The 14,666-nt window shown below is 38.5% G+C and overlaps 1 protein-coding gene across 1 annotated transcript in view; it reads right to left on the reverse strand.

Moving 5' to 3' along the window:
• LOC306860999 (kinesin-like protein KIF1C) overlaps nt 1–11,772 on the reverse strand; it is a 32,365-nt gene extending 20,593 nt beyond the window's left edge. Inside the window, exons 1-6 of the mRNA XM_079403044.1 lie at nt 11,363–11,772; nt 5,103–5,206; nt 2,694–2,770; nt 2,419–2,598; nt 1,694–1,759; nt 704–882 (exon numbers count right to left, since the gene is read on the reverse strand). Coding sequence (XP_079259170.1) covers nt 704–882; nt 1,694–1,759; nt 2,419–2,598; nt 2,694–2,770; nt 5,103–5,205 — 605 coding nt within the window. The 5' untranslated portion in view covers nt 5,206; nt 11,363–11,772. The remainder of the gene's footprint in view (nt 1–703; nt 883–1,693; nt 1,760–2,418; nt 2,599–2,693; nt 2,771–5,102; nt 5,207–11,362) is intronic.
• Between the last annotated feature and the right edge of the window lie 2,894 nt (nt 11,773–14,666).

The raw sequence follows: 14,666 nt of genomic DNA on the forward strand, positions 1-14,666 counted from the left end.
TCCACGACTGTTTTTTTGTTTTGTGATGGTTGTTCATGAGTCCCTTGTTTGTTCTGAACAGTTCAACTGAGAATCATCCAGGTAACCACACACAGTAGAAAGAAACAAGGGTTCCCAAACTTTTGAATGTGGTTATTTTAATAATTTCAGCTATTTTTTTTGTCTTGTGGACTATATGTTAACATCTTTTATGGAAAATATCTTACTCAGGACAGCACTAAATAAAAATAACATTTCTGTAAAAATTCTGTAAGGGGTTCCCAAACTTTCGCATGCAACTGTAAATGAAAGCTGTCTAATGTTTCAAAGTGAAATGTGGCTCCAGAAAATGTTAAAGGCCTGTGAAGCTTTGAGATACTGATGGAAGACATCTATCTTCGCTTTGATAATATTACTGAATATGATCCAGATGTAGTATTTGATAAAAATGCGATTTTCTCAGCTTTTTGCTCAAAATGTTGTTTTTATGGAACCTACCTACATTCAAGTGTTGATAAAAAACAATGCTTGATGCTAGAATTAAACTGATTGTTTTGTTTGAAAATAGAGGGTCCGATCTTTATTTTGATGTATTGCATGTTCAGATATTCATACAAAAAATATTCTGGGGGCCATGAAATTTGAGTGAAAATCAGCAGAAACGCTGGCAACTTTTTTCAAAAGCACTGGCGGGGAAAGAGTTAAACACTGGTGTGGTTTGTACCGGGCCTTGTTCCCTGCGTCCATGAGGTCACTGATGTCATGGTAGGACGTGACGGCGAGTTTGGACAGGTCCTCGACATACGGCCCCATGATGGGATGCTCTCGCACCCGCAGCGCTCCTTTGCTCTTGGGGTTGAGCAGATCCCGCACTCGCTCGCAGTAGATCTCCATATAGGACACCTGAACACACACACACACACACACACACACACGACCTTAATCTACAACTGTGCTCCTCAACCTTTTTAATTGGACGGCTCCTTGATGTGGACTATTTTCAATATTTAAATAATTATGACAAAGCTGCCCGTTTTAAATTTTTTTTATTGTCAGAAAACGGGAACATTAGAATATAATATACATTTAAAAAAACTATATTATCACCCAGCTCTAATCTGCTAAATGCAACTATAAGGCAAGAAGATATTAAGCTATTATAAACATTAACATCATGATTTTCTGTAAAAAGCTGCTTTGAAACTATGTATGTGTGAAAAGTGCTATATAAATAAATGGGACTTGATTCATTTTGTGACGTCAGAAGTCTCAGGAACTTTGTTCTTCAGTTAAAAACAACAGCTATTGAATGTTTTTTTTAGCATTTTAATTTTAAGTTTATTTTAATATGGTTACAGTGTTTACTTCCTTCTAGTCATGATTTCAACTATTTATTTAAATGTGACAAATATTATCATAAGATTTAGTATTTTTTAATAAAGTTCAAAATATTTTCTCACTGATTCAGTTTCAAAATATTTTTAATTGAATACATTTTATGTAAAATAAATATACATTTTATTTCACAATGTGTTGTTTATGATCTTTAAATGAAACAGTGTGATATCATATATTATTTCAGCCACCAGTCCTCCTGCTCATTATGATATCGGCCTCAGTGATTAAAGCCAGTCATGAGTGTGTATGTGTGTGTGTGTGTGTGTTTGTCTGTATGCGTGAGTGTGTGAGTGATGTGAGGAATGTGTAGCAGCACCTCTACGGAGCAGGACAGGTCAGGATCGGTGTTCTCACTGGTGCGCTTGAACAGATCTTCACACATCTGCAGAGACACAGGTCACACCTTAATCAGACACACTCACAGATGCACAGCAAAACAACACTCCATACATCTGCCACACTCACTGAACTTACTGTGTGTGTGTGTGTGTGTGTGTGTGTGTGTGTTTGTGTGTGTGCGTGTGTATGTTTAGATTCTAGGGCTGGGAAAATAAATCGATGCATCGTGAATCGAGAAATGATTCTGAGATTTTCCGAATGCATGGCGATTCTCTCTGGAGTGGATTCTGAGGTTTGTTTTGAACAGCAGGTGGTGCTGCATGCTTCAGAAACAGCTTGTACTCTGATTGTTTCCAAATCCTTACACACACTTGAACCTAAAATAATCATTCATAAAATTCTAAAAGGTTTAAGTGAATCACAAGAGTGTTCACAGTGGGCTGTGTTTACATCAATCTGGCGTCATAAAAGCATTCTGAGCCGAGGTGAGATTACACACTCATCTGAACACACAAGTGCTCTTCAGCGCTCTTCTTCATCAGCATTTGAGTGTGTGGACAAACCCTAGAGTAGAGCACCATCTGCTGTTAAAATATAAGCTCAGAATCCATTCCAGAGAGAATCGTGATGCATTCGGAAGATCTCAGAATCCATCCACGAATTGATTCTGCATCGATTTATCGGCGCAGCTCTAATACATACCTGTGGAATGATGCCTTGTTGTCCAGGCTCCTGTTTTCCCATCATGGTGTAGGATTTTCCAGCTCCGGTCTGACCGTAAGCGAATATACAGACGTTGTAGCCCTCAAAGGCATGAAGCAGCATCTCCTCCCCGATGTCCAGATACACCTGCCGCTGGGACGTGAACGCTGGGTCGTCCTCCTGCACACACACACACACACACACACACACACGTCAGTGAGCTCAGAGCCACAGGAGCGCAGACAGCAGCAGTAAACGGCAGAGCAGGATCTTACCGTGCTGTGAGACCAGTACGAATAATCAAAGCTGAAGTTCTTGGCTGTTTCTTTGGGCTGCTTGGGGTTCCAGATGCCTGTGAGATGACAAACACAACAGAGTGAGATGTTCAGTGACTCGCTGAATGAATCAACCGTTTAAATGATTCGGTTCTATCACAATGAATCACTTATTAACAGAGACTTGCTGCCACCTGCTGGAGGTTTTAATTTCGCATTTAAAGTATCTTTTTATTATTTATATAATTTCAAATATCAGTATTCAACGCTTTATATTTAATATATCACACATTATGTCTGCATGTGTAACTGCAGGTTAAATGTATTCATGTCCTGCATTAAACAGTGAGTAAACACATCTAAACACCTCTTCAGACGCAGCTTCTGTGTTTCCTCTGCAGTGCAAAGATGAATTATTAATACTGATTTAATTTGCCTGGTAACAGCCCAAATGTCTTATTATTCTAATTGACTGATTCAACGTAAGAATCTGACTCAAAAGATAATGGACACTTTTAGAAAAATGGCTTTATTTAAAGGGAAAAATCTATTTAAACTTTTCAAACTAATAAATTTAAACAATTTAAACTAAAGATTAATTTCTATCAGTATGAACTGAGCAGCACACAGAATATGAAGAATATCAAAACTTCAGGAGTCAGCTGTCCACGGCAGTCCTTAAGATACCAGCACAATAACACACTCAGAAAAATATCCTTATCGATAAAATCCCAGAAAATATCAAGATATAATTTTTTTGACAATATTGCACACCCCTACTAATTCAAAGACATTGCAGACACTGATATTTCTAATAAAAATCGTGACAGTGGATTAAAAATGCTTAAAAAAAAACTCCAGCTGTGCTGTGCTTGTCAGACTGTATAATTTGGCCAAAAAATGTGTGGTTATTTATCAATATCTATATTTAACTATAATATATAATTATTACTTAGATCATATTATTACTATAATTTTATTATTTTAATTTTATTATTATAATTACATTATTACAATACCTCTCTCCCCAGCCTGACACAAACGACTCGATTAGCTCCGGGTTTGATGAAAGCCTTCCGAAAAACTAAATGTGTTGTGATTGGTTAGCTGTCCCAGTGCGTTGTGATTGGTTAGCTGTCCCAGTGCGTTGTGATTGGTTAGCTGTCCCAGTGCGTTGTGATTGGTTAGCTGTCCCAGTGCGTTGTGATTGGTTAGCTGTCCCAGTGCGTTGTGATTGGTTAGCTGTCCCAGTGCGTTGTGATTGGCCAACAGCTTAGACGACGTTTCAGTATTGCCCCGCCCCTTGCCAGAACAGCAAGTTCATCAATATTGCCATATCTATTCAGACCCCGAGAATATTGAACAAGAGGATTGTGCAGAGCCTTTGTACGCACGGAAATTACAAGACATATTAAAGTGGTAAAGTTATAGTTGTTGTTTTTATGGCTAAATTGTGTTTTAGATGGGATGTCAACAACAGCTTAAAAATAACTGCATTGACTATGTACAGATAATATGCATTATGTTTATTGTTCTTTAATTCTAACATTAAAACATGAATTGCAGTGAAACTGTTATACAGTTGAATTTATTTATATCATAGTCCCACAGATTTACACTATTTGTGACGGCATATATATGCAGATTAATTCTCTGCCAGCAGGAGGCGCTGTTGGAGCAGCAGAGAGCGAGGTTTCTCCGGTAACTCTGCACACAAAACAGAGCTCCGCTCACAAACACTGCTTTATCAGTAATATTACAGCCAAGATTAAATGAAAATGACATCCATAATTTTCTGAAGACAGTCGGTTTCCTTCAGAAATACAGAGATATAAAACACCCGCACTATTTTGAATCGTGCAGTGCTCATGTTTATTCAACAAACTTAAAGCCTTTTGGAAAATCTATTTGTGGCAGTCAGTTTTGATATTCAAATTTCCATAGGTGGGATTTATTTGAATGATATTCTAATGGGCCACTTTGTGACATCACAAAACCCCGAAAACAACGCTGTAGTCCAAATGAGTTTGTTGTAGTTCTTGAAAAGGCAATTTAAAAAAAAATTACATTTCTGCCTTTGGAGTGGACTTTTGAGATTTTTAACTTTGTAGATCTTTTTTATGTCCAAAATGTGTGTGTGTGTGTGTGTGTTTCTGTCTGTGTGTGAGTGTGTGAGTGCGTGTGTGTGTGTGTGTGTGTGTGAGTGTGTCTGTCTGTTTGTCTGTGTGTGTGTGTGTGTGTGTGCGTGCGTGCGTGTGTGTGAGTGTGTGTGTGGGTGTGTCTGTCTGTGTGTGTGGGTGTGTCTGTCTGTGTGTGTGTGTGTGAGTGTGTGAGTGTGTCTGTCTGTTTGTCTGTGTGTGTCTGTCTGTGTGTGTGTGTGTGTGTGTGTGTGTGTGTGTTTGCACTCACAGGTGGTGTTTCCCTGCATCTGTATGACACATTTAGCATCTCGGCTGGTTTCGCGGGAGTTAAAGGGCCGAACTCTCACCGCTACCTTCACTGAGGCAGCCATCCTGAAACACAAAACAACAGCCAATCAGGATCAGACACACAACAGGAAGTCCCTCCGGACCAATCAGAGCTCAACGTTCCTCTGTCAATCACATCAAACTCCCAGAAACCCTGAAACAACGGCTGCTGAGAATGGAAGACTAGTGAGAAGTCTCTTCTGATCATCAAGGCTGCATTTATTTGATCAAAACTACAGTAAAAACAGGGAAATATTATTCTAATGTAAAGCAGCTGTTTTCTATGTGAATATGTGTTAAAGTGTAATGTATTTCTGTGATCTGCAGCTGTATTTTCAGCATCATTACTCCAGTCTTCAGTGTCACATGATCTTCAGAAATCATAATAATATACTGATTTACTGATCAACAAACATTTCTGATTATTATCAATGTTGAACACAGTTGTGCTGCACAATATTTTTGTGGAAACTGTGATACATTTTATTTTTCAGGATTCACAGATGAACAGAAAGTTCAGAAGAACAGCTTTTATTTGAAACAGAAATCTACTGTAACATTAGAAATATCTTTACTGTCACGTTTGATCAGTTTAATGCAGCCTTGATTAATACAGTTATTAATTTTTTTTTTTAAATCTACTGAACCAAACTTTTGAATGATAGCGTATCAGTTTCTACAAAAATATAATTTTTTTATTATTGATAATAATGATACATGTTTCTTGAGCAGCAAATTACTTTTGTTTTAATTCATTTTTTTTTAAAGAATCAAAAAGATACTTTTAAAAACAACAATGAAAAAAAAAATTATTTCAATATTTTCATAAATTGAAATTTAGGGTTTGGGACAGTCACCTCCCAAATGAAAGTACCCAATAAATGGTGATTTTATATATATATATATATATATATATATATATATATATATATATATATATATATATATATATATATATATATATATATATTAAGCTTACTAATATTTTAAATATTGATAATGAACTGAGTTTGGGACCAATGCTGTAAAGCCTACTCTTGTTTAATATGCACACTTTTTTGGCGAGTAAAAGGCCTTTTAATATATTCCAGAAATCAGGTTATGATACACGTCTTTTTGTTGTAAATATTTAATATTATTTTCATTTGTAAGTAGCTTTGGATAAAAGCGTCTGCTAAATGACTAAATGTACATATTATTGTGGGTTTCAATAGATAACAGAAGAATCTTAACAACATCTAAGATTTGAATACTTAAATTGTGTTTTTTGGTTGTGGGACAGCAGTTTGCACCAATTCTGTAGAATGGCCCATATCTATATGACTGATATAATATATACATAAAATCAGTAAAACATGCATCATCTCTTCATATACATGAATACAGGGATTCACAAACTTGAGCTGATAAAAAGGCTAATCATTAAATCATTGAAATGTAAAATTAAAACAAAACACTACTAAATAATAGTAAATATTTAGTTTATTTTATTAACAGTAATTAGGGAACTGTGGACATGTGAATGTGTTGATGAAGTACTCATTAAATATTAAATTAAAATCTCAGGTGGACTTAAAGAAACTATTTGAGCTCAAAAGGGCTTCGGCTGATAAAAATAAATTATGATTCACTGCATTAATATAATAAATGTGTGTTAAAAATGGGCAAACCAACAAATCGGTGTTATTTTAGTATTACTAATACACTATTATAATTTCATTGGTATTTTGAATTAGTTTTATTCTTATGTTTTAATTTTAATTTTAACGTTTTAATGTTTTTTAGTTTTAGTTAATTTAATATTTGCATCTCCAGTGCCTCTTGATTTAAGGATGTTTGGTTATTTGTACTGGAAAACAAGACAAATACTGAGAAAGAGATTCATGTTTCACAGTTCGTGCAACATTTAATGCCACGACTTTATGAACTAAAGACTTTATGCTCTGAAATTTTTAAGACCCACAGAAACCCTGACTGTGTGAAAATCAAACACAGTTGATCAGAAATGATGGCATTGGCATCACATGAGAAGATCATCAGAAGTTAAAGATTATACTGTCAGATCAATAGACTGAATGAATGAGACTTTGACCTGATGAATCCCTCACATCAACTCTACAGACACTACAGAGATTCACTGAGAAATAGTCAAAGCATCAGCTCACACACACACACACACACACTTAAGATCATACACACACACACGCACTTATACTCACTCTCTCACACACACACACACACACACACAGAGTCAGAGGGTGTTTAAAGGGCTGAGGGGAATGTCATGTGTGTTTGCTGTTTAGTTGCTCCAGCTGTCACACACACACACACACACACACACAGCTGTAGTCTGTCCAGACATGTTGTGTCTCTGTTACTCAGAACTGAACAGAATGACTTAATGCAGGAGAGGCTTTATTAGCAAATACTTTAATCATTAAAACTCATTAACTCTATAAAGCTACTGTATCATATTTGATTCATGAATTTCTAAGGAACTATTTTTGGTGTTAAGCCTGTGTCACTCAATATCCTCATATCTTCTGTCTCTGGTTGATAGTTTAGGGTTTTATCCAGTAAAAGCTCTTTTAGTGTAATTGTTCAGCAGCTGATTCAGAGTCAAATCTTCTCTGATTTTGATCAAGTAAAGGTCAGAATAACTGCAGTCATATCTCCAGATGAACTCTTACTGGACTGAAGCAGCTCAGCTTTACTTGATTCTCCATCAATCATTTTCTAGATAAATCAGTGCGTCTCAAATCTGATCATCAGGATCTTTTCAGGAGCGTTTGTTTCCAGAAGCTTTACTTTCTCTGTTCCTCAGCGGAGGAATGATCTTCATCTCACATCTTCTGAGGAGCGTTTATTTCTTCATCTCTCAATCAGCATTGCATTATATGTTTGGATCATTTACATCTCATCTTACTGAGACATATTATTGGAGATATAGCCCTATTACTGGAGATATAGACCTATTACTGGAGATATAGACATATTACTGGAGATATAGCCATATTACTGGAGATGTAGACCTATTACTGGAGATGTAGACATATTACTGGAGATATAGACCTATTACTGGAGATATAGACCTATTACTGGAGATATAGCCATATTACTGGAGATATAGACCTATTACTGGAGCTATAGCCCTATTACTGGAGATATAGGCATATTACTGGAGATATAGACCTGTTACTGGAGCTATAGCCCTATTACTGGAGATATAGCCCTATTACTGGAGATATAGCCATATTACTGGAGATATAGCCCTATTACTGGAGCTATAGCCCTATTACTGGAGATATAGGCATATTACTGGAGATATAGACCTGTTACTGGAGCTATAGCCCTATTACTGGAGATATAGGCATATTACTGGAGATATAGACCTGTTACTGGAGCTATAGCCCTATTACTGGAGATATAGCCCTATTACTGGAGATATAGCCATATTACTGGAGATATAGCCCTATTACTGGAGCTATAGCCCTATTACTGGAGATATAGACCTATTACTGGAGCTATAGACCTATTACTGGAGCTATAGACCTATTACTGGAGATATAGCCCTATTACTGGAGATATAGACATATTACTGGAGATGTAGACCTATTACTGGAGATATAGACCTATTACTGGAGATATAGACCTATTACTGGAGATATAGCCCTATTACTGGAGATATAGACATATTACTGGAGATGTAGACCTATTACTGGAGATATAGACCTATTACTGGAGATATAGCCATATTACTGGAGATATAGCCCTATTACTGGAGATATAGACCTATTACTGGAGCTATAGCCCTATTACTGGAGATATAGCCATATTACTGGAGATATAGCCCTATTACTGGAGCTATAGACATATTACTGGAGATATAGCCCTATTACTGGAGATATAGCCCTATTACTGGAGCTATAGACATATTACTGGAGATATAGACCTATTACTGGAGCTATAGCCCTATTACTGGAGCTATAGACATATTACTGGAGATATAGCCCTATTACTGGAGATATAGCCCTATTACTGGAGATATAGCCATATTACTGGAGATATAGCCCTATTACTGGAGCTATAGACATATTACTGGAGATATAGACCTATTACTGGAGCTATAGCCCTATTACTGGAGCTATAGCCCTATTACTGGAGATATAGCCCTATTACTGGAGATGTAGACATATTACTGGAGATGTAGCCCTATTACTGGAGATGTAGACCTATTACTGGAGATGTAGACCTATTACTGGAGATATAGCCCTATTACTGGAGATATAGACCTATTACTGGAGATATAGCCCTATTACTGGAGATATAGACCTATTACTGGAGCTATAGCCCTATTACTGGAGATATAGACCTATTACTGGAGATATAGCCATATTACTGGAGATATATAGACCTATTACTGGAGATATAGGCATATTACTGGAGATATAGCCCTATTACTGGAGATATAGACCTATTACTGGAGATATAGACCTATTACTGGAGCTATAGCCCTATTACTGGAGATATAGCCATATTACTGGAGATATAGCCATATTACTGGAGATATAGACCTATTACTGGAGATATAGACCTATTACTGGAGATATAGACCTATTACTGGAGATATAGCCATATTACTGGAGATATAGCCCTATTACTGGAGATATAGCCCTATTACTGGAGATATAGACCTATTACTGGAGATATAGACCTATTACTGGAGATATAGACCTATTACTGGAGCTATAGCCCTATTACTGGAGATATAGCCATATTACTGGAGCTATAGACCTATTACTGGAGATATAGACATATTACTGGAGCTATAGACCTATTACTGGAGATATAGCCCTATTACTGGAGATATAGACCTATTACTGGAGATATAGACCTGTTACTGGAGATATAGACCTATTACTGGAGATATAGACATATTACTGGAGATATAGACCTATTACTGGAGATATAGCCCTATTACTGGAGATATAGCCCTATTACTGGAGATATAGCCCTATTACTGGAGATATAGCCCTATTACTGGCGATATAGCCCTATTACTGGCGATATAGCCCTATTACTGGCGATATAGCCCTATTACTGGAGATATAGCCCTATTACTGGAGATATAGCCCTATTACTGGAGATATAGCCATATTACTGGAGATATAGCCCTATTACTGGAGCTATAGCCCTATTACTGGAGATATAGCCATATTACTGGAGATATAGCCATATTACTGGAGATATAGCCCTATTACTGGAGCTATAGCCCTATTACTGGAGATATAGCCATATTACTGGAGATATAGACCTATTACTGGAGCTATAGCCCTATTACTGGAGATATAGCCCTATTACTGGAGATATAGCCATATTACTGGAGATATAGCCATATTACTGGAGATATAGACCTATTACTGGAGATATAGACCTATTACTGGAGATATAGACCTATTACTGGAGATATAGCCCTATTACTGGAGCTATAGCCCTATTACTGGAGCTATAGCCCTATTACTGGAGATATAGCCATATTACTGGAGATATAGACCTATTACTGGAGACATAGACCTATTACTGGAGATATAGCCCTATTACTGGAGATATAGACATATTACTGGAGATATAGACCTATTACTGGAGATATAGACATATTACTGGAGATATAGACCCATTACTGGAGATATAGACCCATTACTGGAGATATAGACATATTACTGGAGATATAGACCTATTACTGGAGATATAGACCTATTACTGGAGATATAGCCATATTACTGGAGATATAGACCTATTACTGGAGATATAGACCCATTACTGGAGATATAGACCTATTACTGGAGATATAGAGCGACCGCTGATATTTAGATCAGTTTATGTCAGTATCTGCTGAACTGTTATAAACATATCATTGATTTAATTACAAGCAGCATCTCATCATAGAAATATCAGCATAATTCCACATCTGAATAAAACAGAGCTGTTTTTCCTCCACATTCGCACTAAATCAGATTATATAAGACATTAAAGCAGAACAGGACACATCTGCAAAGTTTTGCTTCAGATTTTCTTTTGTTTTGTCGAAACATCCAAGAATCCGTTCCATTTCAAATCATCAGGTTTTTTTAACTCTTAATTGATATAATAGTACATAATAATAATAATAATATTCTCCGAGATTTGAGGGGAGAGCCTCACCTTCACCGAGTCCGTTCCCGCTGATCTCCGGTGTGTCGCTGCAGAGTTTACCGGCGGGGCTTTCACTCTATTTATATTCACACACAAACTTCGACAGTATTTGACGTTATTTCTCCGTTATCCACGCCGAATCCCCGTCTCGTTAAATCCCGGAGCCGCGCGAGATTCCCGCCGCTGTCACGAGCGCCGGGCAGAAACTTTCCCGCGGAGGCCGCGAGTCCTTTCGCCGCAATCCCGCCGGTGACGGTGCTCTCCGGCCGCGGGAAGCCCGTTCGGTGCGTTTCGGGGATGATGAGGGTGTTTTTAGGGAGAAAAGAAGGAAAAAATAAAGAGAAAAGGTCGCCGCTGGCCGCCCCCCGCCCCGTCCCGTCCCGTCCTCGCGCAGCCGAGAGTCCAGCGAGTGACGTCACGACGGCGAACCGGACGCCGGGGCGGAACCTCAAACACACAAAACACTCAACAAACGGAATTAATGTCTGGTTTTACATGAATTCACGTGTAATACCATGATAGTACCACAATGTGTCCAAAACAAACACAAAACTATATTTGTTCGTGTTGACCGTATACAAACAGAAAAAATAAATAAATTGAAAATTAATATTTTAATTGAATATTAAAATTAAAAGGTTAAATTAATGACATATAATTAATAAATATACAAAACACGGTCAAATGTGTTCAAACCTCAGACAAGTCCGTCAATCAAAAAATGTCACGGTTTTATTTTTTGAGTTTTGCTCCTGTTTTCTGAATATTATTCACAGAATATCTGCGGTGTTTTAAACTGTGTTTATCATAATGATTATACTGTAGAGACGCATGACAGTCACATGCTGCGACACACCGGAGCTTCACTGTGTGTGTGTGTGTACGTGTACGTGTGTGTGAGAGTGTGTGTGTGTGTGTGTGTGTGTACGTGTGTGTGAGAGAGAGAGAGTGTGTGTGCGTGTGCGTGTGCGTGTGCGTGTGTGTGTGTGTGTGTGTGTGTGTGTGTGAGAGAGAGAGAGTGTGTGTGCGTGTGCGTGTGCGTGTGTGTGTGTGTGTGTGTGAGAGAGAGAGAGAGTGTGTGTGCGTGTGCGTGTGCGTGTGTGTGTGTGTGTGTGTGTGTGTGAGAGAGAGAGAGTGTGTGTGCGTGTGCGTGTGTGTGTGTGTGTGTGTGTGTGTGTGTTGGTTCAGGAAAATCTGGATGCAGGTGTTTCCTGGTAAAACACACACACACACACACACACACACACACACACACACACATAATTTTACAGTAATCACAGTTTCCACTGTTATTGTCACTGAACAATAGTAACCTAGATAGCTACATTTGTCTGGCCCACCTCTGGGCCACAACCTTGCGTCACTTCTGGCCCAATTCTGGCTGGGTCCCCGGCCCAAAACTGGCCCACACACTAAAAACTGACTCAAACAATTTCCTCTGCCCCAGATGCGGCCCACACCCTGTAAAATGACTCTTATTTATTGACATGGCCCAGATCTGGCCCGCATACTGTAGAGTGACTTCTATTATTTGATGTGGCCCAGGTCTGGCCCAGACACTTTAAGCCAGATCCGACTGAGACCCAAATGTGGCCCTGAAACTGCTAAATGTAATTCAGCAGTGAAACACAAAAACAACCATTTAAAAACATTCAAAAGGCTTTTATTATAAAATTACCAATTACTTTAATATAAATGTATATTAACAATGAACAAATGCACTACAGTATAAACATTAACACTTTTTAAACCACAAAGTAACAAGTAAATTATATTTACTGTATATTATATATATATATATATATATATATATATATATATATATATATATATAAAACATTGTGTCATAATTCTGTTCAGTTCTTATCAAATGGCAAAATGAATATTAAGTGTCTTCAACTAAGCAAGACAAAAGGCATCAGTGACAAGGAACCCAAACAAGACCAGGCTCAGTCAGGAAACAGTCTCGTCTGGCCAAACACATGAACGTGGTGTGATTATTCCAGGCTGCATCACAAGTCAGATTGTGGATTGATATCATTCAGAATATTTCATACAACTTCTTCTGCTTGAAGAAACATCATGCCAGTAGGTGAAGCTGGTAAAAAGGGTCTGTGCAGAGAGCTTGTCTGGTTCTCGTAGTCTTTGCTGAGGATCTGTGCTGGGGCCATCAATGAGGTCTTCACAGGGATCTGTCATCTAGCTGACATGGTTTCTGCTGACATTCAGGGATGTGTTGTGGTCATTCCCAGGAGCTGGTCTGGATCAGCTGATTACTGCAACCTAGGGATAACGGTGAGACAGTAAGTGACTAATATAAGCATTGACGCCATTCTTCTTACAAATTAACAAGTACATTAGATATTATGGGAAGTGTTGCTGCTTAAACTAATTGGTGCAGCATAAAGATCCTTTAAGGGATTTGAATGATAGAAATGTGATAGTGTGTCGTGTATGGAAGGTTAAAGAGATGGGACTTTTAATCTCACAGAGTGTGTCTGCCTCCTGAAGTCCACCCTTTAGATCTGCCACCTCTTCATAGTCCCCTTGACCTCCATTTCAGCAGCATTAAAGGTTTTCCAAATTGCAGCCTTGAAATATATGTATAAATATATATTGTAACATCCGAGTTCACGGATGTAGCATTAAGCTTTGTAAACACGCTAACCGAGCAAGCTACAGAAACAATAACGATAAGGACATTCTCCAATCAGAAACCGTGGGTGGACAGAACAATCCGTGCTGCGGTTAACACACGCACTGCCGCTTACAATGAGGCTCTTCTGTCTGGGAATACGAGCGAGTACAAAGCATCGTGCTATGCTCTCCGACACGCAGTAAGAGCCGCTAAACACAGATGCAGAGAGAGAATTGAGTTTCCAGCTCAGTGACTCTCGACGGATGTGGCAGGGACTGAGGACCATCTGTGACTTCGGAAACAAATCCTCCGCGGAGGTGAGAGCAGATCCGTTGCTGGCCGACGAGTTAAACATCTTCTTCGGCCGCTTCGATTGCAACAGCGGCGGCGCGTCTCTGCCGTCCAGCGCGTCAGGAAGCAGCAGGCAGAGCAGCGATGATCCTGTAATCACCGTGTCGGAGGATGAGGTTCGGAGGGCGCTAAAGAAAGTGAACGTCAGGAAAGCAGCCGGACCTGATGGGATAACCGGCCGTGTTCTGAGGTCCTGCGCTGATCAGCTCGCTAGTTTGTTCATGTCTATCTTTAATGAGTCCCTTGCTACCTCCGTGGTTCCCACCTCATTCAAAAAATCCATTATTATCCCTGTGCCAAAGAACAATATACCCTCTTGCCTGA

Source organism: Barbus barbus, assembly GCF_936440315.1.
Source record: "Barbus barbus genome assembly, chromosome: 41".
Classification (NCBI taxonomy): Eukaryota; Metazoa; Chordata; class Actinopteri; order Cypriniformes; family Cyprinidae; genus Barbus; species Barbus barbus.